The sequence below is a fragment of the Osmerus mordax genome, chromosome 26, assembly GCF_038355195.1.
Source record: "Osmerus mordax isolate fOsmMor3 chromosome 26, fOsmMor3.pri, whole genome shotgun sequence".
In the NCBI taxonomy this organism is placed as follows: domain Eukaryota; kingdom Metazoa; phylum Chordata; class Actinopteri; order Osmeriformes; family Osmeridae; genus Osmerus; species Osmerus mordax.
In genome coordinates, this window is record NC_090075.1 from 6,763,290 (window position 1) to 6,789,278 (window position 25,989).

A 25,989-nucleotide genomic window follows, 5' to 3' on the forward strand; every position below is an offset into this window, starting at 1 on the left:
TCGATGGACATTCACTGACATTCTTAATAAAACAGTAATTTATTTGACTAAAAACTAAAATTGTCAGAACAGCACATTACAAGGGCATCGTTAAGATATTTTCTCCAAGGCTCAGTGATCACGTTCATACAGTACACTTGGCATGTACACGGCGTCTTCCTTCAAACAGAAACTAAGAAAAAAAAAAAAAAACAGCTGCAGAAAGTGAAATCCAAGTTCATCCCATAAAGATGACTGATTGTACAATTATAGACCATTTTGGTTTGGTTCTAAGCCACAAAGAATGAACCAGGATGCCTCCAACAGGAGACACATGGTACAGGAGGCACAAAAGACATGTAACACAGACAAGACATCTCTCATAGGCTCACACTGAATTTGACTGGGTTCTAACTGGAGTTGTGTGAAATGTACATTGGTTTCCATTGAGTTCACTTTTTATATTTTCAGGTATGGTTGTCATTCTTTTCAACAAAGTACGTGTTGTTACACTACAACCGGAATCTAAACGCTTGCATTCATTAAATACATTAACATTTGCAATGTAACAAAATGTGTTGTCTGCATATGAAATTCAAAACACCATTTACACTTACAAAAAAAGAAAGAAAAGATGTCTCACTTCATTTTGTGACTAGTGTGTGCCACACTAGACCTTCCTGCCACGCAAGTCGATTTATTTTTTATTCCCTCCAAATTCTCTTCTTCTACCATTCTATTTCCCCTGACTCCGGGCTCCATTCTTTCTCCATCTTTCACAGACTGACTAGTTAATGTTATGATAAGAGTGCTCGATACAAACATGAGGTAAGAAAGTGGTTTGATTATAGATCATGCAAGACATGCTAAACAGCAACAACGAAAATAAAGTGAAGGAGAAAGTAAAAAATAATACATAAAGTGTGTGCATAAAAAAAAAGAAAAAAAAAGAAAAAAGAAGTCTTACACAGCTTTACGTCTTTGGTTACAAAGTAGGTTGAACAATTTCACAGCTTTTCACCCTCAGCCCAAAAAAGAAAGTATGCGAAAGTAGAATTCCGTAAGGTTGGGGAAGTATGGCAATCTCTCTTTATTTTTTGACAAAGAAACTATAGCAAAGTAAATGAACAGTTTTCTTCATCAAAACATACCACTGAAGATATTATATTTCTAGAACTTACGTTCCCCTGTACAAACCCTCCATGCTCTTTAATACTTTACACGCTTTACAAAAATGTACATTCAACCTGGATTTGAAGTTAACTGCCTTTAGTGTTAGCACTACGCCATGGGAAAATTGCCTTGCTGAAGGATTCATATTCTTATTGCCTACACAGGAACTACTTGTTGCAATATAGACTACTAATGGAATACCTGACCAATTATCTAACATACCAAAAAACAAAAAGAACGGTAATTTTTTAAATTTTTATAGAAGTATGTCTGTGACATTGTTCATTTACATTATGAAAATAGCAGCCCTGAAATAAATAAATGCAAACAGTAAAACTGAACTTATAAGAGTATTGTGACAGATGTCTAGGTATGGTGGATTTTTTTGTGGGGGGGGGGGGCAGTAGAAGAAGAGAAAAATAAACTAGTCTTGCAGCGTAAAAAAAAAGAAAAAAAAAGCAAAGGCTCACAGTCTACCTTCTATTGGTCAGTGAACCTACTCTTCTGTGTCAGTCTCATTTGTCCTTCTCTCCTCTCGTCCCCCGCCAAATGGCCGCATAGAGCCAAGAGGTAAGGGTAACTGGAGTACAATCCATGGTCTCCTAGGATGCTTGGGAACACCTTCGCCCCCAGTTTGCGGTTTCGCCCACCACCAAATCAAGCTGAGCGCCCCCACCACCTCTCTTCTTGCCCTGGGCGAACACGGCCGCGCCGCGCCCGGAAACCTCGCCCAGGCTGCCCTGGCGCGTACATGGGCCGCCTGGCCAAACGGACGCTCTCACAGGATAACAGACAACTTGTCTAATACTGGGAAGGCCCAAAGAGCAGCGCGCACACAGCGAAGCATGGCTTATCACGCGAGTCGGAGACCAGGGTGGCAAACAAGGCCGATTGTGTTGCATTTTTCCTGTCCCCCCAAAACCCTAACCCCAAAAAACATATCAAATGCAGTTCTGAGCTTTTTTTTCTTCTCTTTTTTTTTTTTTTTTTAAGTAGCTGGGATGAGGGTTGTTTTCTGGGTGGGGTGGGGTGTGGGATCCCCCGCTTCCGTGACGATGGGAGGTGTGTGAGTGAGAGGCAGGGGGGGGGATCACGCTGAGGTGACGTTAGGCTGCACGGGGGTGCCGAGGGCCTGGCTGCCCTCCTGGTGGTGGCCCAGGGGGGTGGTGGTGCTGGCTGTAGGGGGGAGGCCGGCCTGCTGCTGGGGCGGGGAGGTGCTGCCCACCGGGCTGAGCTGGGTGGACAGCTGGGTGAGCTGGTCGCTGTTGGCCAGGGACTTGAGCACGGCGTTCTCCCGCTCCAGCATAGAGTTCCTCTCGTACAGCTCCTTGATCTGCTCCTTCAGCACCTCCACCTCCTCGCGCACCGCATACATCAGATGGCTCTTCACCAAATCCTGAGGCCGAGAGACAGACAGAGGGAGAGAGACGAGCGAGAGACAGACAAAGAGAGAGAGAGAGACAGAGGATAAGATTGTGAAGCGAGAGAAAACAGACATCAGGTCAGGCCTGCACAGAGTTAAACTAACATAAAGCTGTGCGTGAAGTATTAGTATTTACTAGTGGAATGGACTGTACTGTAAATGAGGGTAAGAGTGTATATACCATCAGGCTTAAACCTACAGTGCATCCTCGTGATTGTGTATTACTTTAAAGTATGGGACACAGCGGGGGAATCTGTCTGAAATACAGAGTGGAGCACAAAGAGAGCCGAGGCTATAGAAGATAAACTTACCATTGCCTGCTCAATCTTGTTATCGATGGCTACAACGCTAGCACCAGATGTACTGTGAAAGAGAAAGGAAAGAAAAATGTCAGCCAATAAGTTCCAGAGCGCAGAATCATCCCACATTCGTTCCAATACTCTCAAAACTTCTCCTGTGCCAGTGGAGATCCTGCACGTCAAACAAGACTACGTCATAGAACTTCCCAAGTAGGCAACGTGGAGATATCAACTTCTTAAATGTTTCTGTTTCCACAAGTTTAAGTTTCAAAAGAAAAACAGGACTCAGCCACTCCTTTGACTTCCTGTTAAGAATACACACAAATTCATGACAACATTTGTATTATTGAGACTTTAACTTCAGTTGATATGAGAAAAGGAACGTGTGCACAGATGTTTTTGAGGTCAGTAGAAGAAGCCAAATGTCAAGAGTTGAAGGGCAGGGGGTTCATACAAAAATTCCATCCACCCCATTGAGTGCTCTATTGTGTGTAACATTATTTCGCGATACAGTGCACTTTCAATAGGCTGCAATAAGCCATTGCTAACGCAGGAGCGTCACATGACGCATTTGAACAGCACAATGCCGCACACACACACACACACACCTCTACGGGGCCCCACTAGCCTCGTCGGCACACCCTACAATTACTGGAAATCACATCCTGGGGAGTAACTCCGTATTAAATAGATACTGTACATTAGTCACGAATGCGCACACAATGGTCATTGATAACTTAACAAGACTTCCCCCACAAACAAGCAAAGCATGAAGGAGAGAGGTCATAACTGCTATTGGAAAGCACATCTAAATCTCCGATTTAATGCAAACAACTTTAGAGAACATGACGGTGCGTTTTCTATGCAAATGTATGAAACACTTTTATAATGTACAACGTTTTTCCCCCATAACGTCTTTTGTAAAAACAATGACGACTTCCCCAGTCTAACAGAAGAAAATATAACATAGGATCTTTTCTTGCATTGGTAAGCATGCTTTCTAAATATAGGGTTTATGTAATATTATTGATTAAAATACAGTCTATATATATATATATATATCCATATCTATAAGGCACAGACATAAAGCTATATATATCGTCGAGAAGCGTTTTTAGGCGATTACTCGTCCCCCAAATCTAATGTGTACCAGTATGTCCTAGAAAACGCACAATACTCACAGTGTCCGGTACCCTACTTCGGGTTATAAAATGTAAATGTCCACGGTACTTTTTTTTTGCGAATCTGCCAGATCATTAAGGTTTTTATTCCTGGATTTATGCTACTACTGCCTCATGTGCACACCACCGCCCAGAGAACATTGCCTGAACAAAGGGGCTCGATCGCTACACACCGCTAGAAGGTGCTCTGGCAAGGGCTTTTCTATTTCCAAACAGAGCAGTTTGTGCAGAGCCAAAGTAATATTGTCATAATTTTTCTTAGACTGAATTACACCATGTTATGTAGATATGGGAGACATTTTAGATTATATGAGACATCCGACGTTGCACTTATTAAAAATGAAGCGACTCAACCCCACCGTTTATCAACCTTAACTAAAAGTTCCTATCGAGGCATTACGTTTACTACGTGACTGCCTGCAGTAGAGCGTGTCAGCGTGTGGGCACGCGGGGACCTTGCTGCCCGATGTGGTCGCGCGTTAAAAACAATATAGGCTACAATTACCAGCACCAAATGATACATTTTAAATAATCTTGTATAACAAAACTCAACCAATAATATGCAGGCATCAAGTCAAAATGTAAGTTTAAGTTTTGCACATGCATAACGAAAGAATAATAGATCAACGTTAGATACAGTAAAATGGACATGGTTCTAACGACTTTAACATAAATACAATTAACAAAATACAAAACACACGAAACAAGGTAGGCTGTAAAGACTAGGCCTAGCAATGTCTGACAATTACCTGGTGCATCTTGCCCTGTAAGGAACCAATTGTCCTGAATATGATGGTGAGGACGGCGAGCAGGGAAAGCTGTAACTCATTTTACACCTCATAGTTGAACGTATCCAATAATATTCGTTAAGTCACAAAAGCTACCAAGACAGCGCTTCATACAGAAAGGCAGTCCAGTGTATAGTTGGTAATATTACCATCCACAGTCTTTAAAGAAGTTAACATCACATGGCCTTGTTTGAAAGAATGTAAGAGGAGGAGTTAAGCGCGTTGTGGTCCACCCTCATTACGCATGCTAAAGGTTATCCAAGTACTTCAAGTCATTCACATCTAACTGATGCCAACACTCATCAATCAAGTCCCGAGTATGAAATAACAGTTTAACATTACATTATTTTATGGGAAATATGCGTGTTAGCTCAGGTCTGCAAATGTTTGTAGGCTCATTCAACATAGGCTGAATGTTTCGAATTATTTAACAAAATATGTTTCAAAGAAGTGCTACAGAGCCGTAAATAAAAACTCCTACTAAGTAAATATAACGTAAAAACCTACTGCAAATCAATGTTCAAATCCGTATATTTTGACGGACGTGCTGTGTAAATCAAGTCTCCGCTGCCTGACTCTAAAGTCCTTATAATGATTATATTATAAATACATTTGTCCCACAGCAGTCCTAACGCACGATTTAAATTAGCACATTTCAAAGGATGTGCTTTGTAATAAGTTTAATATTTAGTACATGGTTGCTCATGTGTGCTAATGTATTTTTTTCTAATGCCTTTTCCCCATTTCATCAATCCACAGAAGTAGATACCGAGCAAAAAAACGAGTCAGCTATGACAGTCCTCCCTAAAAGTTTAATCTAAAAGTATCTATTTGTTACCTTTGTGAAGGTGCAGACATATCTAGAGTACATCTTTTATCATGTTAACTTGTATCATTTCGAGAAATGCCTAACTTAACTATGGGTCCTTTAAGAGTTTGAACTCTGCTCCTTTGTTAACAGCTGAGCATCATAGTACATGCACTGTCCCCACTGCGATGACCCACTTTCCTATCCACCCAGCCAAGGTATGCATGGTGGCTGAGGAAGAGTACTGCTGGAACAAAGACAATGTATGGTCGGGAGGAGGTGCCACAAGTCGGCTATATGCTAACGTGATGGAGCCAAGGAGCAGCATTCCTCGTCTTGGGGGAGACTTGATTGCAATCTGGCCATTGATAAACAAGAACATGACATTCTTTTCCTTTGAACAAGCCATTAACACATCCGGGACAAAGATGAGAGAATACTAACAAACCTAGGATGGAATGTGTTTGTATCATTTTCCAAAACAGTGACAACATGAAGACTGGGTCACATGATCTTGTTTGTCTGTTGGGAGACTGGCCAGGACGGGTTAAAAGGAAATGGAGGGTAAAAAAAAACAAAAAAACAAACAGCCCCACAACATTGGCAGCAAATGTAATTTGTTGCCAATCAGCTTCCAAGGAAAATAAAACAAGCCGTACATTTGATTCCAGGAGGAAAACATGTGGCGCGTTTACGTAAGGGCTCCTCGCTGGGTGTCACCCATAACAAGGTCCCTCTGTGCGGACCACAACAGTGCACACGTGTGTCACCACCAGGCCCTCCAGACCACCACTCCACGGACACCAGCTCCCCCCCCCGCCACCCGGCCCTGCAGATCTGAAGACCAACATCACAACAAACGCCCCCTCTCGCGCACACAGGAAGAAAAAACAACATACAAATCAAGTCAACCCTTCCCTCAAGTTACATAAAAAAAAGTTCAGGTTTGGGATTTTCAGCCATAATATCGTCATGCGAAAAACATGGGGACACGTGCATGGCCAGAGTGGGGTCCCCCCCCCACCCCCGCCCCCTCTCCACTCTATCACATGATTCCCTTAGGAGACAAGAACACAATGTGTTGTCCATTAAGGCCAGATGCACAGGCACACTTCCCCATCCGAAACGCATACAAACACACACCGCCAGAGAAGGCAGCTGAACAAATCCTCGTCCAGCCCGTCGGTGGGCCCCCCCACGGGGCTCTCGAGCGCCGGCGAGGGGAGACGGCGGCGGAGCAGGGCTTATTGCCTTGACGAGTGGCTGTCAGGCTCTTTCTTACTCGGAGACCTGGTTTATCCCCCTGCGTTAGCGCTGGCTTTATCACGGCTGCACTTCTTTGTGAAACCAGATGATGTCAGCAGACACTCCTGAGTCGTTTTCCCCATTTCCTATAATTAAAGGGTTAAAGGCCCCATTTTGTAATGATGACAGCAAAATAGTTGTACTGTTGTCGTTTGTTTTCGGGCTTTTGTTTTCCTTGGTAACATGCTGTTGGTTAGTAATGGTAAAACCTTTGATTTACTTAATCCAAGTTATTTTCTATAGGTTTAACTAAGTCAATAAGCAGAAGTAAATGCCTCCTTGTTTTCTCCTAAATACCCTCGTAATTGAGGGCTTCCTTCGTTTAAGCACAAAGACCCCAAACGGGCACAACAGGGGGTCTGTGAGGACTGGTGTGAATTTCCATGTTTCAATATTTCTATGCAAAATTGTCTTGGCACTAAGGCCACGAGGGTAAGGCCATTCGAATGATTCAACTGCATGTTTGCCTTGAATGCATTTAAGCAATGTGATGTTGATGAGTTGGGTAAGCTAATAGGGGCTGTTTCATGGGGACAGGTTCTAGGAACCCCAAGACTTCCAAGTGGGTCAGGTTTATGACTTGACAACAGGACAGAGCTCAAATAGACATTTACAAACACGTGTGGCAGATACAGGACCAAACCTGCTCTGCTTATCACAGGTGAAGCACAACCCACACAACGGGGAAGATTCTTGACTGCTTGGTTTCCCTTCGATGTAGATTCCGTAGAAAGATGACAACAGACCAGTTGTGGTGAATAGATTAACGTGTTCCTCAGATTCCTTGGGGCTGAGTTGTTGAAACAGGAAGAAGGAAAGCGAACGACAGAGGGAGGGAAAGACCTCACGAGTCCTCGTCCTGGACTGGTAAACTGGGTTATTTTTCCAGTGCTAAATCAGAGTCATGGGTAGGAGCTTGCACCCCCCCTCCACACCCCCCACCCCCCGCCAAGCCAGTTTCCCTGTAAACAGACCATCGGGAACTGAAGTGATGGAGTCTGACCCGCTCACTAGACTATTGCATAATGCTTATTCCTGGTGCAAAAAAACAGCTGCTGCTGTCTGCAGATGTCCCAGGTTGTAAGCTCTGGGAGACTTCTGGACTCCAGTCCTTTCAAAGGGGGGTGTCACCCCTTGGTGAGTGTGTAGATAACTAAAGGAGGAGGAGGAGGGGGAGTCTATGATTGATGCAGACAAGGAGGCAACGGAGGAGCCTCCATGCCTTCAGCAGAATACACGTTATATCTTGGAACACACATATCCCCCTCTGGTTGTGTCTAATATTCAATTGAGGTATGGTGTGTTATTTTAGCCTGCGTTGGGGCTATAATAACTTCCAGCTGGGAAGCTTGTTAGATGGCAGAGAATCCTATCCTGCCAGACAGAAAGGGTTACCCCCCCCAGGGCTTCTGAGGACGTGAGACGATAACTAGGCACTGCTGTAATGTGACCATCAAATTCCATATGTGAGGCAGGGGGGGGGGGGGGGGTGGGTGGTTGCAGAACATCTATGGAGTCTTCCAGTCTTCAATTATCACCTTATAAAGGGCCCGGCACTGTCAAAGGTCATGTTCAATATGTTCTATTTAGATTTTTTTGTTGTTGTGCTTTTTGTTTTTTTGATGCCGTCTGTCTAAATCTTGAGTTCCTTTATCACTTGCTGAGGAGGGATCACCTCATTGGAAGGTGTTTAGGGTGAATGTGTTAGCTAACTCAATGACAGTCCTTATCATGAGGTGATGCTTCATGACACAATAGTAGCCCCTTCAGGCTTGTAAGCCCTTGCATTCACAAGCTCATTATCACAGGATCAAGGGGAGAGAGTCATTTAGGGCCTCCTCTCTGAAACTGAGGTTCTCCTGGTCATGTTAGCATGGAAGAAAACACTGGGTGTCATGTGCTAATAAATCTGTGTCTCACCCGTTAGATCCCACCTCGACGTGAAGACTGTCTGTTGGCAGCCAACGTGATTGGCCAGATTGGTAAAGGGCAGGGGTCGCAACTAGCTCGCCAACTACTTGGCTTCTCTTTTTTTGGGGGGACTGGGTGTTCTAGGGAGTCTTACGTAAGCATTTTAAATGACCACAGGACATGATCCCCTCTACGCCCCTCGTAAAGTGAAAGATCAGAGTGCTTTCCAGTGTCACGTCCACTGGGGGCCTGGAGACAGAAATTGAGCTGGGAGACACTCCAGTGGAGGCAGTGAGTAATCCGCTCAAAATGATGTACTTACTGTTGCGTGTGCTCTTCAACGTGACTTGGAAAATAAAAATTGGACTTTGGGGGTGGGGGGGGACCAAGGAAATGTACTACTGCCTGTTAGCAATTACAATAGGAGGGTTCTGTTCTAATTAAAGCTACCTCTGAGGTAAGGACGGGTGGTTTGATCTCATAAAGCGTAAACTACCACCCTCCGATATTGGCTCGTGGCAAAGAACGGCATTTACAACGTGGCACATCGGTAGCTAGCTTCTTTCCCACGAGGACGTTTCCTCTTTCTTGAAAACTAACTGTTTGCTTCCCTGTCGTAAACATGGGCTGCATACCCGGCCTGGATCAACCTATGCAGCAGACTGTGGAGGGACGAGTCAGGTGAACTGACTCCACATATAAATCTGTCAGCCTTTTACAGCTCGTCATCATAAAGTGTTTAATTTAGAAGTAAAATAAAATGTTTTAAATAAAAGCCACTGCTACTTTAGTTAGGGCTTAGAGATATTTTCGGTGCTGCAACCGTTACAATGTCCCTGGGAGTCAGTTGGCTGAGCGGTGAGGGAGTCGGGCTAGTAATCCGAAGGTTGCCAGTTCGATTCCCGGTCAGGCCAACTGACGTTGTGTCCTTGGGCAAGGCACTTCACCCTACTTGCCTCGGGGGAATGTCCCTGTACTTACTGTAAGTCGCTCTGGATAAGAGCGTCTGCTAAATGACTAAATGTAAATGTCTAAATGTCCCATTCAGCTGGTTACGGGAAAAGCCCAAAAAGCATGTCTACAAATGCAGTCGAGTGTGACCTGTAACTAGTTAATACAGCTACCAGGAAATACCTCTCCCTCTTCATTGTTTTGAGGGGAGATTCTAACAAGCAGAGACACAAGTGGAATCAATTCAGTTCACTCATGACACTCCGGTTTTAGAATCGCCAAATGAACGCCAAATTGTGTGACGAATGCAGCTTCTTTTAACTCAACAAGATGGATTGTCAAGTTACCTTACTTAAAAGAGTCGGACAAACTCAAAACTGCGACTGCTTTTGATACTACTTACAGGAGGTTTTGGCATAACTTTAATCAAGGGAGACCAACATGGAATGCCCTCAAACTGTAAACACTCCCAACAAGTCAGACCTTGCCAAGATACGAACAAACAAAGTGAGGTGGAGACCGCTCCCACAGGTTCACCTGTCGTTAAGATGAACCTGTTTTGAATAAAGCTTCTCTGTTCGTCACAGGGCACCAGTGTCTTTCAGCTGGATCGGGATCAAACAGACGCTGTAAAGCTGGGGCCAAGCCACGACTCTTACACAACTGCTTCTGCTGTTAGGGGTGTTTAGCCAAACACTTTAACAAGTCCATCTTCCCTATAAAGACAAACACAGGTGTGGGATTTGCTGTTTGTGTTCAGCGGGGCCACAGGTATTGTTCAGTCGCATCACATGTTCCACTGAGCTTTATTGCGGAAAGATTACGGGCTTACGCTTTATGACAAAAGGACTTGTGTGTGAACACACAGGAGGTGTTCAGAAGTCGACCTATGGTGCTTGATGTGACAATTGACCAATATCCAAGTCACACAAAGGGTGTGGAGGTTGTAAATGGCCCGACACAAAGGGATGACTACAAGATGCAAAAGATTGTGGGGCATCTATGTATTGTTTAACATGGCAAACATATCCAACCTCTGTAAATCCACACCCCTGACCTTGTTTGAACTTAGCAGTTACTCAGGGGGGATTTTTAAATAGATGGGGGCCAGGGGTGTAACACTCTGTACTGTACCAACATATATGCGAACACTGGACAACAGTCTTTAAAAGATGACCTTTCATTACATAAGCCATTAGATCGGACAGACTCAGCAGCGAGGCCTTCCATATCTCAACAAACACACTTAAATGAGATGTTTCCTGAATGTGGAACTGAGAAACAAACTAAATTAACTTTCTAAGAAACAAATTGTGTCCGTGGCACAGAGCCATAATGGGCTTGCCAAGAGCTGTCAGCTTTTCATCTATCTTCATAACATAAGGAACAGGTATATGACTAACATCGCCTTCGGCAATCTGCTGCCACATCAAAAAACCTTTGCCTTCACATCAGCCAATAAAACCTGTAGCTTATAAAAGCAATATTAAGAGTAACACAGACTGCCAATCAGCCTACCGTAAAAATCTATTAAACAAATGACTGAGCTACACTATAACAACTTCTTAGTTCAAGGTACATACAAGACAAAAACAAGGCAGCCAAGTGATTTTGGACTGTAGTTTTGAGGACTCAACAAATGTGATTCAACCTATTAACTTCATTGAGTTACTCATTATCAGTTGAACCTTAGTGTTTCAGTAAGGAATTAGGTGTAAATGGCACTTCCGTGTCAACAAGCCAAACCATCTTCACACAGTTGGTTATTAATGAATGAACCTTTTAGTGATGTCAGTAAAACAACAAGTGACGCTTGTTCCTCTTATAAAAGCGATGACACTTTTTCTTTTTAATATCCATCGCTTGTTTTCAAACAATATTTCTTGGTCTTCCTCAGTGTCGTTTTCATCCTGTAAATATCGGTTACTTACAATCGCTACAAGGCTAATTAAAGTGAGCGTGTTTTTGGTTGGTGCACATGCATCTTATATGCATACATTGCTTATCTAAATCATGAGATCATCTCAATGTGCTCTTGTCGTCCAGACCCATGGCTCGATGCTGTGCGCTCGTACAGGGCCGGAGAAACATGAGCGCCGGCTCCTTGTGACTGTCAGATTACCACACTAAAAGTGTCAAGAGTCCTGAAGAGTTGCCTGCAGTGAGCAGGAGAAACCCCATCCCACAATGCCATGCTTTCTCCGTGCACACTCGGGGGGGGGGGTCCAGGGGTCGCTGACCATCGCTGGCAAACACACACACACACACACAAGCTCATACCTATTACTGAAAGACTTTGAGCCACGTAATCTGCTAGTTGGGAAGGCTTGGAAAAAAGCAGCGGACGGGTTCCTGCATTTTAACAGAGAAACAGGAAAGATGGAATAAAACATGAGTGAGGTGGGGAGAGAGACATGCACAAAGGGAGAGAGAGAGAGCGCGTGAGAGGGAGACATCATGGAGGAGAACGGGCTGACTGACAAGTCCCAGGTTGTTGGGGCCTCTCAATTCAGATGTGATGTATCCAGGGTCCATGGGCAACAGCAAAAACACACTTCCAGGAGAAATAAACATTTGGTCTTCATGGGGTCAGATGCCAGTCAAGGGTAATACAGACAACTTTAAAAATGTCCTTCCAGATGTTTCTGTGCTCTGCACGATGGGGGGAAAATAAGCACAGAGTACCTACGCATTCATCACCTTTAAAAGGACTCACAAGTCTGATGTTATTCTTTTCCAATTTGGCTTTTCGTTCTAAGGTTGGTGTTAAAGATCCACAATAAATGTTCTTACGAAGACATGCTTAGCCTTAAATACAACCGAAGTTGAATAAACCGATTTAAATGTTTTAACAGTCAGACTGGCTTTGCTATAATCGAGGCTACGAGACCATACAGTAAGCACTGTACACACAGAGGACTTAAGGGCCTGTAGGAGCGAGGGTGGTCTCTGAAACCGTAAACTTGACAGCTCAAAAGCTCAGAGACCTACCCTCCAGAGGTCCCTGAGGACAAACGAGATTAAACGCGAAATGCCAGCGAGAACAGGAAAAGCAAGGTCGTCCATCCAATCGGAAGGGCTCATTCAGGAGGCACTGCTTCGTTTACGACTGACTGGGGAATTTATGACAAGTTTCCGTGCATTTTCACTCGCTTCTAGAGGTCCCTCCTCTGTCCCCAGGAACCCGTGTTTGGGAGTCGAGTGAGGACTGAAAGAGCCCATTTCACCTTATGTTTACCCGGGGCGTAAGCAGCATGCCTCAAATAAAGCAAGCTGTGTGAGCTGCGCTCTGGGTTTATAGACAGAGATGGACCGAGACACCATTACCTCTGAACCCTCATGTCCAAGTGTGAGGAAGACAGAGACTGATATTAATGGGGTGGGAGGGGGGGTGCTTCCTAAATTTGTATCTAACATCTGCCAACCAACACCAGAACAAACCTTACAATGTTTAAGCTTGATACAGCTAAAAGATGGCCCGCCGACATCCATTATGATAGATTATTTGAGCACGTCAGTTATTGGGCAAATAAAACAATAGTTATTTGACCGTGTTTAATTAAAAGATGTTTGTAGGCTTTTGACATGTCTCCTGGCACACCTGTCAACCTACAAGCTCCAATCCTTCACTGACACACTGCCTAAAGTGATGATTCCGGTCCGTTGATTAAAAGTATTATTCACGGCAAGTCTGTACCACTACAATCCAAATCTCTCTTTTTGTCTTTATCTCAGATTTCTTATAATGCGTGGATTCGGGGATTCTTTTTGGATTTCAAAAAACCTAAGGCTTTGACATACATGGTCGCTGAGGTGAAATTGTGTGTGTATGAAGGTGGGGGGGGGGGAATGCTGCTAGGCAGGTGTCCAAAGGTAGATTTCCTGTCTGGGTAACCTATAGCCTGAAGAGTTTGTTAATGGAAGCCTTGTGTATCCTTCTGGGCTTAAGTTAAGTGGTATTATTATTTCACGTTCACTTGACAAATGCAGCATTGTCTGTCAAGAACTTGCATATTATTTTGTCTGAGTTCAAAGAGAAACGTGTATTGAGCCTAGAGGAGAGCAAATGAAAATACCCAAATTGGGCATTTTCAGTCTCCGACCCACTAATGTTTGCCTTAAAGAAATGTCATGTCATTGTGACAGGTCCCATAATAGCTGGCAGACCGTTTTCTTTTTTTTCGAAAGAAAAAAAAGCTCTGAGAGGTCATGTACAAAACTAGTCATCTAGTCAAACGTGCTCTAACATCCTTTACCTACAGTTAGCATGTCTGTATGCAACATATTGAATGTATCTCACTGAGAGTCAGAGAATATAAGAGATTAGTGAGGGCTGCCAATTTCATGTTGCACAAGACCGCCTGAAAACACAAGCTTAAAAAAAACGCTGTGCTGTGACAAGTCAAAATCGCAGTCCAGTGTGCGCAAGTTGTATTACAAGACTTTGGCATGGATTAACACAATAACAACATTGATTTAATCTCGAGCGGGAATATCGGGGTGGTGTACCGCACAGGTCATTCCGGGGGGGGGGGGGGACGTCCCCCATCACCCTGGAGAAATAGCCCTGGAACCACTGAAATACCTCCACTAATAACCCTCCGCTTCATGACGGGCCACATTCCCAGCCTAACCTTTTTCCCCAAGTCGTGCGAACGCGGCAGGTTCTTGCACACAGTGAGGAAGTTCAGCCTTCAGGGGGGCCCTCACTTTCTGATGTCACTCTTCCTGTTCCACCACTACAGTACTTCCTGAGTCACACAGGAAGACGGATCTGATCCATACACGGATATGAGTGCCTGTGCGGGTCAATCCAGAATGAGCTCACTGTGGAGACAGGTTTATGACTGAGGCAGGAAGCGGTTAGGGCCTGTGGGTGAGTCAGCTGGATGGTGCAGTGCTGCGGTATGAGGGCTAGTCCGATTAAGTTGAAGGATCGCCCTTTGGGAGGAGATAGGGAAGAGGATGCCTTCGATTGCGCAGCCATGAACCGCTCCTCCGAGCAAGCCTCAGCTGTGTAGCCAGCTAAACATCGACTAGGCATGGCCCTGGTCTCACTCTTTAGAAGGTGTGTTTGGGACACAGAGGGGGACAGTCCTGTGTGTGAGAGATATTAAGTGCACGCTGAAACCCTTTGGACAACTGCACGGGGAGAGATTAGGGCGTTGGACATCACACTGGTAAAATCATTCATCGACAGGACCCGGCAACATGTAAAGCAAGCAAAGTAGGCAACACAAAGATGGCATCGTTACGCAACAGCCATGCATACAAAAGGGTGTTAAATTCCCCTCTAATGACACTTTCTTTTCCTGGCACCAACATGATAGCTCCACCAAACTGAGAGGCGACTCTAGAACTTGGCCTTGTCCTAACGACTTAGAAAACGAACAAACCATGACAAGAAGTCTACACGTTCAGAGACGGGACTACATGCTTAATTTCACGAACCAGGGTCAAATTCGTCCACACGGACTGTTTCAATAAAAGCACTAACTCGGGTCCAGAAGCGTGATTTCGACCCTCTGAACTCCCTCGGCCCCTCAGGTCAGTTCTGGCTGGGCCAGACACTGCTTTTTAACAACACTGCCACTCTCCAGTGACTTTGCCTGGGGTTCGATGTGGGTCGGCCTGTTGCACGGGGGGAGGGGGGGTGCTAATGAGACATGAGCTACGTCTGGGGAGATGCGCTGGGGGTGCGGCGCGGCAGACAGGAGAGGCGATGCGATGCGACAGGCCGGGGAGCCTGGGAAGACCCGGCGCAGCTCCCACAAGTGCCCCTGCCAAGGACTCTTTCAGAAGGGGTTGCATATCCACACTTTGGAAATGGTTTTGTTGTTTTATAGGAACACTATGTGCAGCCATGTGACTTTTGATTTCCAATATATCCCTCCAGGTCTTCCTAACTGCGCATTAGACAGCCAATAAAAAAAAAAAGAGGCAGATGCAGGCTAGGGGATGCCAGTCCTAATAAGAACGGGGTCCAAGCATCCCAATCCTTTCATCTGGAGAGCGGCTGACAGCTTACAAACATCTGAAACCCTTTACATACCGTACCCCCCTTGGTTGGGTGTGACATTAGGACTGCACACTTAGTTGCCCTGGGCCAACCTTTATCTGAACTGGAGTTCCAAATTTGGGTGCTTTTAAGGTCTGTGTGAAAGGGCTGACGCAGGGAGAGGGATTTGAAGGTGAAAGACCTATGATTAAGTTGTCAGGGCTGGCATTGGGAGGGGGAGCAATCCTTCATTACGTGAAGTATTTCATTTGACGTGTTTTCTTCCGGCGCCCATTCATGTTTCTTCAGGGATTGTGAGATTTTCTTTGTCACAGATTGGGCAAAAACAAGTAGTTGGCTTGAGGGCACAGAGGAAGGATGGTGTGAGAGCTTAGCACACATTAGTCATAGCCCATTACAAGGCACATGAGGACATTCACCATGCCATGGAAGGCCACCATGCCAGTTCCACACTTTCTACCGACACACTGTATTAGTTTCATTGATGACTCAATATAGTGAATTGATGACTCAAAAATGAAGGCTGTTCTGTATATTGCTCCCATGTGACCACGCCCTGATCCAACACTTTCTCCTCAGTTTCAGTTCCCAAGAGTCAGGGATGATGACTACAGGGAAACTGAAAACGGATTCCGTAACAGTCTAAAAAACAGCCAGAGTAAATGTCCAACTGCCTCTTTAGACGGCCAGTAACACACTTGCCCACTTCTCAGCATCGGTCGCTCAACTGGGAGACAGAGGGGGGGAACTGAAACTACTGAATGCTGACAATAGGAAACCCTCCAGAGAGTTGGAGAAAACAATAAGGTGTGGAGGATGTATTTAGTGGTGAGAAAGAAAAAACACACATCAAAGCTTTTGAAGGACAATGAAGCTCATTCGAAAAAAGAGCTCCGAGGCAAAAGATAAGAACAACCCATAGACTTTATATATCAGGCCATTCAAGGACAGCCAGATTTACGAGTAAAAAAACAAAACAAAAAGGATACCTAATTTGACTTTTGATGTTCTTCTCTCTATATTTACCCAAAGTAAACCCCATAAAATACCCTAGAGGGTTATTCCCCTGTACTGCTGAGTCAATGCAGCCACAATGTTCCACTCCTACCAGGCCTGGTATACACTGCTGCAGTGTATAACGCAGGCAACATAAGGTTTGCTCATCACAGCCCATAACCAAGTCACTCAAAACTTGACTGAAGCACAATAGAGAAAGGTAGAGAAACGCACAAAAAGGATAAGTCCCAGAAACCCCAGTGAGAGAGAACGATCGAGCGAGAGAACGATCGAGAGAGAGAATGACTCCAACGCAGCTGCCTGCCTTGCTTTCCGCACATCCTCATTACTCACTGTTCAGACATTTGGGGTCTGAGGGGGCCCTCTGCACTGGAACTGCCTAACTGGACCTCCTCCCTCCCTCCATGGGGCTCACCAGCAGCGGCACAGACTCAGCTCTATGGTCTCTGAAGGAGGCCGGCGTTTAGTATCACAGTCAACTGTGATGTACAGAGAGGCAATCAGAGGCCACAGCCAGCTTCATTATTTATGCCACCAAGTATGATGCAGCAGAATAAAATGGATCCCCATACTCATTAATAGATATGGTGTCAACTCTGATATTCTTCTTCTAAAGGTTCCTCTTTGAACTGCTGGCTACGTCAGTGAGGTTTATTGACATATGTGCAGCTAGCTTCAAAGCTAACATTTGTTATCGTTCAGGACTTATCTCTGAGTCATGTTGGCTGTTGGGTACTTTTACATTGGGAGTTCTCTGAAACAGTAAATAATCAAAAATTATTTGTACTCAAATGGACTTTAGTTCCCTTTCACTCAGAGGCCCAACTGTGAGTGAGGGTTTTGTACTTGACGACTAGTCCTAGTTGTTGGAGAAAACCTGTTGTTCCAAATGTGTACTTTCCAGTCATGGAACGTAAAACTGTATTTGGAGAGACTTGACATCTTAATCAACATACAAACTGACCTGAGTGAGGAGGCCTTATGTTTTACTAATACTTAACAAATAGTTACCATTGTTGGTGGTAGGTTTGACTCAAAAATGCCTGTATGCAAAATAGGCCTCTATGTTCCTAGGTAAGGATCGCTTGTCAAATATGTCCACACAAGCATGCAGATTCACAAAGCCCATTGAAAAGACAATCACGCAGTTCCTAATCTATTAGTCATTGTTCACAAGAACACAAGAAGTCAGCAGTCTATTACAGTGTGCTATGTAGCAAGCACAGAACGATAACAAGAACCTGACAAGTTATCTTTGGTCTTGAGACTTCCTTTTGAAAATGAAGCACAACATACTTCACATACTGTAACCAGACCGAAAGAGAGTGTGAAAAGGGGGAGGAGGATGAGTACATAAGAGAGAGAAAGAGAAAGGGGGGGAAAGAGAGAGAGAGACAGACTGAGTCTGAGTCCCCAATTGTTTGGGAAAAATAGAGGCTGACATTTCGCATTCTAGGAACTGCTTATTACATAGACAACTAGGAGGATGATTTAGTTCCCCTCACTGACACAATTGGGTTACTGTAGGAACAGGGACTAAGATGGTAGTGCAAGGCAGCTTCGAAGGGACAATTTCATCTTGACTAGAGGGCTGCAGGGCAGAAGCACTGAATTTGTGGTCCAACCATAGGTCAAACGAGACACATTTGTGGTCTTTGAAATCCTCAGAAAAGGAAATTAATTCCCCCCAACACGCAACCTTCAAAATAGCTACCAAGACTCTTGTAGAAAAAATCCATTTAATTTCCTGAGAAACGCAACTACAAACAAATTACTCGTCTGTGCCGGAAAATCTATGTCCAAAAACAGTCTTGGAATAAAATAAAATAATCAACAAGTCTGTGTGAACAAATCTTATGGGCTGTGAGGATGCAACAGTGCAACGTGTAGCTTATTAAAAACAACCCCTTCATCCTGGCAAGTAGACACCGGAATGGTCGGTGAATCGTCAATGTCCCAATGATAGTGTGGGTAAAAGACAGACAGGCAATGGATGGAACAACAGCGGACTAAATAGCGAGTCAGTGAAGTGAATCAAACTGGAGGATGGGGAGAATGGGGGAGACTGCAGGGGGGTGGATGGAGGGGGGGGGGGGGGGCAAACAGACAGGGGGAAGCTGCCGGATGGGGTGCTTGTCCTAGCCGTCTGTCCATATGAAGCCCCGGGCATTTCACAATTGGAGCCATTCAGGGCACTCCAGGAATGGGTCCCTGGAAGTTCACCCAGGTCACATATGTGGAGAATGAGCTGCTCCCTTGTCTTGTTTCCCGGACGCCCCGGCAACCAAAGTCCCCAACTCCCCCTCCCCTCTCCCCTGCATCTCCCCCAGTCGGCAGGAACACATGTTGCCATGAGGTAGACGGGCGTGGGTGTGTGTGTGTGTGTGTGTGTGTGGGGGGGGGGGGGGGGGGGGGGGGGGTGGAGGGTTAGATCAACCTCATGCATGTCCAGTACACAAACGCTGTTCGCTCACTGTTTTGTCCTGCAAGTTGAATGAGCTAAAACATCCAGTCATTCCAACGGCTGTCATTACTGAATAAGCTGCAGAGAGCCTCCCTATCCAACACTGCTGTGGGAGACAGCTCAGTAGACACACACACTAATCATAAAGTCAAAAGAGGACTAAGAACTACTGGAAGTATCAGACAGCATATTCACAGGGTCTTTAAAATTTTGCATAAGCCAGTCGGTCAAATCCCTTCCTTGCCAACACACAAACCCATCTCAACACGAATACAATCTTCTCGTTAAGTGTAAAAAACATTGCAATGTATTCCTCAACCCAGGGGTTTTCAGAACACCATTCCAACGCTAAAGGGAAGCGGGTTTTTTTAGCTTAAAGACGGCAAACTGCTTTTAAATGTGAATGATCGCCTTAAAAGTGTCCAGCTCTAATTACAGGTCTGAGACAGTGACGGGGGGGGTGAGGGGGGGGGCCCACATGTGGGGGGGCCCACATAAACTCCAGGGAGCAGAGATATGACTGAGGCCCACTGTAGTCGAGGGGCCAGCCTATGGAGCACGGCCTCCAATGAGCCGCGCTGTTCATATCTGCACGGCATACAAAGGATGTTTTCATGCGCCGCTCACTCAACACTTCACCAAGGCTAGCGGCCTGTCTGTCAAAAGGGGCCGAACAATCGCACAGGTGAGCTACTTCCAGCACATACGTCCAGGAACAGAATGTACAGATTTCACTGTGTCCCTCTTCGCCTCGCGCCCAGCCCTCCTTCCCTCACAAAGAGACTTCGCTCATGTATGACTTTTGCACCTGAGCAGAGACAGGCGAGACACAACGGTCCCGTACCTTCACCTCTGCAACAGCTAGGCCGGTCACCCAGAATAGCCTGGTGCCAACCGAATAGGCGAATGCAGGAGAAAAGAGGAGCTCTTAAAAGTGTGAGTCTTATCAGAGGGGAAGAGCTCCTGCGTGTTGTCAGATAGGCTGACAGGCCAGCTAATCAGCAGGGGGGTGGGGGGGGGGGGGGTTGACGACAACAAACAAAAGTAAATGAACTTCCATTGAGTCCATTACGAGTCATTGCAAAACTTCCCTTTGGTAGCATTCAAACTGAAACCCTGAAGCGAAAAAGGATAACTATCGACAAGTTAAATGTCACTGGGGACGCTAGCAGGAAATGTGGCACTGAGCGACTCCGTTAAGGACAGTTAAAAAAAACTAACACAGGGAGTCAATGCAATCCCAACTGAAGCACGCGTTTATGCACTAAAACCCACCAGCTTCTCCATTGAGGTGCCGTGAGGTGATTGGTCCAAGGAGTTAAGTCCAGTTAAAGGCAAAGTCTTTGTGTTGAATGGAGTCAATTTGTCTCAATCGCAGCCTCGCCAGTTATTAGTCCCAGAGACAGGGACAAGCATAAGACACCAACCTTTCCAAGCAAAAGACTCAAATCTTCCCACTCCACCACTTCAACCCCCAGAACTTTGACAGTGTGTAATTCAGAACAGAGGTAAACAAAGCCATTTCAAACTCATTCTCGTTTCGAGCTTTCTAATCGAGTACAGTGTGTTTCTGGATGACAGTAGGAGTGTGTGTAAACACATGGAGTTTCATAAGCAGGGTAATTTGAGGCGATCCTTTAAAAAGGTTAGTCTCTCTCCTCCCCCCCCCCCCCCCCCCATTCTCCCAGCAAGCTTCGTGCCATGATTAACTAGCCCATGGCTGATAAAATCTCAAATAAACCTGATAAGTTTCACTTTGTTTTTATCAATATCAAGTCTCCAATAAAGACACGCATGCCTGGGCACATACTCCAAGGTTAACCAAACACGAAACTGTAGTACAGGAATATCCTACGTGTCTGTGTCTGTGTGTTTGAGGGGGGGGGGGGAGAGAGGGGTCAAAAAAGTGAGAGAGAATCTATAGGAAGCCTCAGGAGAACCCCTCCCCCCCCCCCCGCCCCCCACAGAAAAAGAGAGAAGCAAACAGAGAAAGCACAAGTCAGCTAAAGACAGCATGAAAACCGAGCCATCTCAAGGATGGAGATAAGCCAATAGGTCAACGTGGGCCCTGCTCAGGACCCAACCACCGCGAGAGACACAGCGACAGGGGGAGGCCTTCAGAGCACCATCAAACCAGCCGTTTCGTCGCTGGCCAGACCCCCAGACTGGCTCTCATCGCCCAGAGTCTGTCTGTCACCGTCCCTTCTCCACACGTCCTGTCCTGCTGCCACCACTGGGGCTCCATGCTTACACAGCCGCTGATGTCACAGCACACATACAACACTGATTAGCAAACGGGCACTGGCTGTTCCTCTGTGACATCACACACTGGCAAAAACATACTCCGTTTCGACTTTGTTCGGGCACATTGACAACTGCTATGCTAAATCTCCCTGTAAACAATGTTTAGTATCGGGGATATTGGGTCGACATAATCAGGCCTCATTTCCCTCAAGACACCCCAACTACACACTCACATATTACACACACACACACACATATTACACACACACACACACACTCCTGGCGTGCTACACTTCCCTGTGCTGAGGAAAGAAGAGAACTGATAAACTATGAGGCTTGAGTAAACATAGAACATGCATGTGTGGAAGTGGAACACTCCAACTAGACCATGCTCCAAACAGACAGCAACTCTCCTGGCCTGCACATTTGTTTACAACCAAGGGTGAGAAGGTTACACTTCAATTCGAGCAATGTCGTACGGCAGGTTTTGAACTGAAGCCAAAAAAACAACTGCAGTGTGTTCGTAAGTGAAATAACGCAGACAATTACTGAGTAGAGTTACTGTGGGGACTGGGTAAGATGGTGGCCCTGGAGAATCGTAGACACAAGCCGCCATGTTTCGCGAGTATTCCGTTCACGTTGGTGAAAGCGTGATCTACCAAACACAATTTATTGTCGAGGATCTAAATGCTCACTGAACCACCCCCATTCAACTAGCCTAATCTGTTTTGATGGGGGAGGGGGGGGGGGGGGGGGGGGGGAGTAGAGAAGGGACTTCTAATAATGAATTGGCTTACTATCCCATGTCATGAAAAACAGAAACACAAGAACACTAAAATCGGAAAAACACTCATTCCTTCTCACTGGCACAGTGCTCTCCCCATGGTAGCCCACCCCATGGCAATCCAAATTTGCCTTCTGAACACAACAGTCAAGGTGTTTTTCGAGTACGACCAAACATTTCCTTTAATAGCATACCTCACGCCAGCTTTGGCACAGGGGAGACATTCTCTACAATGTAGAGTATGACCACATTGCCGCAGAATGCCATGGGAATGTAGGCCTAGCTTATAACACGGGGGCTTGCTTCCAGATACTCCCTCCCTCCATCCATCTATCAGTGATAGCCTGCCTACTGTCAGCAGAGCTTTGTTTTCATTTTCGAGGAATGCTTACCGACCCTCCCTATTACGTAAGCCTTCTTGTATAGAGCTGAACATCTATACATGCTACAAACACAGACCACAAAAAAATTATACTGTAATAAGACAAAGAGTGGACTTTTCCACAATAGAAAAGGTGAATACATGTACCCCCCCCCCCCCGGCCCCCTTCTTCTCTTACCTGTCCTCATCCCCATCGATGGGGATAGCTATCCCAAACAGACTGTTGACGGTGGGAGTGGCGAGATGTAGGCTTTCGGGGATGAAAGGCTTTGTGAAGCTGGGCTGAGGTAGGGCTTCCGACTTCCTGCGGCCGTCCTCCCCCTGGGGTAAGCCGGCGGCCGGGTCCACCGTTGAAGCCCCTCCACGGGCTACCTGGGCCTGGGGGACGACACCTGGCATGCCTGGCGGGGTGTTGGTGGCGCTGGGCACTGTGGCAGGCACGTTCTGAACACCGGTGTGGGTGGTGGAAGGCTGGGGCTGGCTCACAGGCTGCTGGAGGGCACCACCTGGAAGGCCTGATGCTACACCGCCCCCCACCTGTAACAACAGTCCCTGGCCCGAGGCTGCCTGACCACCAAGTAAGGTCCCAGGAACCTCCCCAGCATGAGCGCCTAGCCCCAGCCCCTGGGCCCCAGCCCCAACAGGGGTCATGACAGGTGAGGGTCCCTGGCTCACTGGAGGTCCCATGGATAGAGGGGCCATTAGAAGGGTCTGAATGCCGGATCCCTGCGGCTGGATCTGAGCAAAGTGCTGCTGTCTGTAGTCTGGCTGGGTCGTCGAGATGCCCGCAGGATGAGCGGAATAGGTCAACTGCTGGGCCTGCGTGGCAGGAGGCATGATGGGGGATTTCTGCAGCATGGTACCTGGGGGCATACCATTGAGCCCCCCAGGGAGGAGAGTTTGGGGGGCAGCAGGCTGTGCGTTGACCTGGGCCTGTTGGGAAGGTTGAGACCCCACAGCTGAGTACCCAGTGGGCTGGAAGGCACTTGCTGTGCTCCCTATCTGAGGGGCTAAGCCGTAGCCTTGCTGCTGAGGCTCCGGGAGATGGCCATGGTGGGCAATTGAGTAGCCGCTGTCAGAGGTGGACCCCTGGTTCTGTGCTGGGAGGATGGTGGGAACGACTACAGAGCCACCAGTAGTCCCTAACCCACTGTCTACATTGTGATCAAGGGTGACAGCGTGTTTTATACTATCCACAGTCCTACTCATACTAGACCCATCGGAATCTCTCTCATAGAACTCTGTGCAAGTCCATCTTCCCCTTCGGAAGGGCTCTCCTGTACCATGGTCAAGTTTAATGACCCTGAAACGTGAACTATAACTTGTTGTTGTCGAGGTTGTGGCCGCCAGGGGTGCTTGGGACACGCTGGCAGCAACGTTCGCCGCAGGGCCAGCATTAACGGATGGTGGCTGCTGGGTTGCCGTAGTTGGAATGGAGGGCAGACTTGCGGCTGGCGGAGGCACATTTCCTCCTAAAACGTGCGTAATACCATGACCAGCGCCTGAACTTTTAACAGAAAAACCCCCGTTGACAGGACCTGTTGCTAGCGGTGGCGGCCCCTCTTGAGATAACGATAACTGTAACGCCATTACTGCAGCAGCCTCTGCATCACCTACGTTGTTTAAGGTTTCCTCGGATGAACTCCTTTCACATACCCCCAAATCGGCCCGAGACACGTCGAAAATTTCCGACGAAACATCCTCAGTCCTAGATTCATCTGGGTCGTCCAGGCTTTCAGTGTCATCCGTGTTGGTACTGGCCGCCACCTGAGCCTGAGTCACACTTGTGATCTGAAAACAGCTCTTCTTCTTTGCCGGCATTTTTGACATGTTGAATATCAATGCCTCTCCCGCCTCTATTTCCAGATAAAAGTGGTTGGTGTCTCAACTTGACAAGTTAGCTAAATATCACTATCTTAAGTTAGCAGTTCACAGTTTGTAACTACGACAAAAACTAGTATGCGACATCATGTGTTCCCCAATATCTCCGTAAAAGCCAGCAATGAGCTAGCCCTCTTCCTCGGAACTCGGAGTTGGCCGTATCAGTCAGCGGGAGCAGGGACCAGCCTCCCTGACACACAACCTCTCCTCCTTTGGTTCTTCCAGACCTGGCCTCCTCCGTGAAGTGTTGTCCCGGCTCCGGAGTTGCAAGCAGGCCCCTGTCGCAGTTACAGCTCACCAGCTGCTACTGATACTTTAGTCTGAGGCGGGCCCGTTCTTCACCACTCTCCCTTTTAGCAAGCTGTAGCTGGCTAACTAGTTAGCCCAAAAGGTAGCCAGCTAGCTTACGTTAGCTAGTTCTTTCCCTTCCTTGGAACCAGCATGTACGACATCATATAAACAAATCCATTATGTCCACCTACAAACTCTCAAAAAAGAACAAATATCCCTCAACAACGACTTCTAACTAACAAAGTTTAGCTGTGCCGTCGTCAGGAGAGCTCACTATATTGAGCAGTAATAGCTGTCAGGATTCCTTCTTCTGTACTGAAGCAAGCTAGCAAGCTAACTGCCGCTTTTGCCTTAGTCAACTCGCCTAGACCAGACAAGATGGCAAAAGCGCACAGCACTCTGGGAGGTTTGCGCAATGGCGTACGTAGAATCCGTAGTGAATTTGAAAAACCTACGCTTACGTTTTTAATCACGGGTTGACATGAGGAGGCAATTTAGCCATGCTGCAGATTTCCACTAGATTCGGAACTGCAGAAACGGATGCGTCAATGGCAGAAGGGATTTTGTAAATACTATAAAACAATTTACTAAAACAGTCATCTTAATTATGATGTCTAAAGATGCTAATGAGATTGTATAGACTAAACATACCTGTACGCTATATACCGGTAGTTTATGCAAATTACATTATTTAATTTGCATATTAGTTGACTTGTTTTACACAATGAAACAAAGCTACAGGGTGCCTACAATAATAAAAAATAAAAAAGCTCCCCTATCAGCCCAAAAATCGAGTTGGCCATAAATTATTTACACAACAATATACAGTACGACTCAGGTTCATACACGTTTTTATATTCAAAATAGCAGGACAAGCAGCAATCCATTTGCAACTAAACCAACCAGTTATAACTCAACAAACGAACGAGTAAGTATACCGTGTAACAACTCACACTTATTCTATCTATACAACAGACAGTGCTGTATGTGTCTATCATGTTTGGTGTGTTTTTAAATGTATGACACTTTATTGTCAAACTCATACAGTCCCTGTCATGGGAAAGTTTAAACAGCTGTGATTATCTAAAG

General features: G+C 46.0%; 1 protein-coding gene across 1 annotated transcript; it reads right to left on the reverse strand.

Moving 5' to 3' along the window:
* Window positions 1-15: 15 nt before the first annotated feature.
* tsc22d2 (TSC22 domain family 2) lies at window positions 16-25,236 on the reverse strand. Its single transcript, XM_067229793.1, has 3 exons — window positions 22,907-25,236; window positions 2,887-2,938; window positions 16-2,548 (listed from the first exon to the last, which is right to left on the reverse strand). The coding sequence occupies exons 1-3, from the start codon at window positions 24,556-24,558 to the stop codon at window positions 2,243-2,245; spliced, it is 2,010 nt and encodes a 669-aa protein (XP_067085894.1). The 5' UTR covers window positions 24,559-25,236; the 3' UTR covers window positions 16-2,242.
* Between the last annotated feature and the right edge of the window lie 753 nt (window positions 25,237-25,989).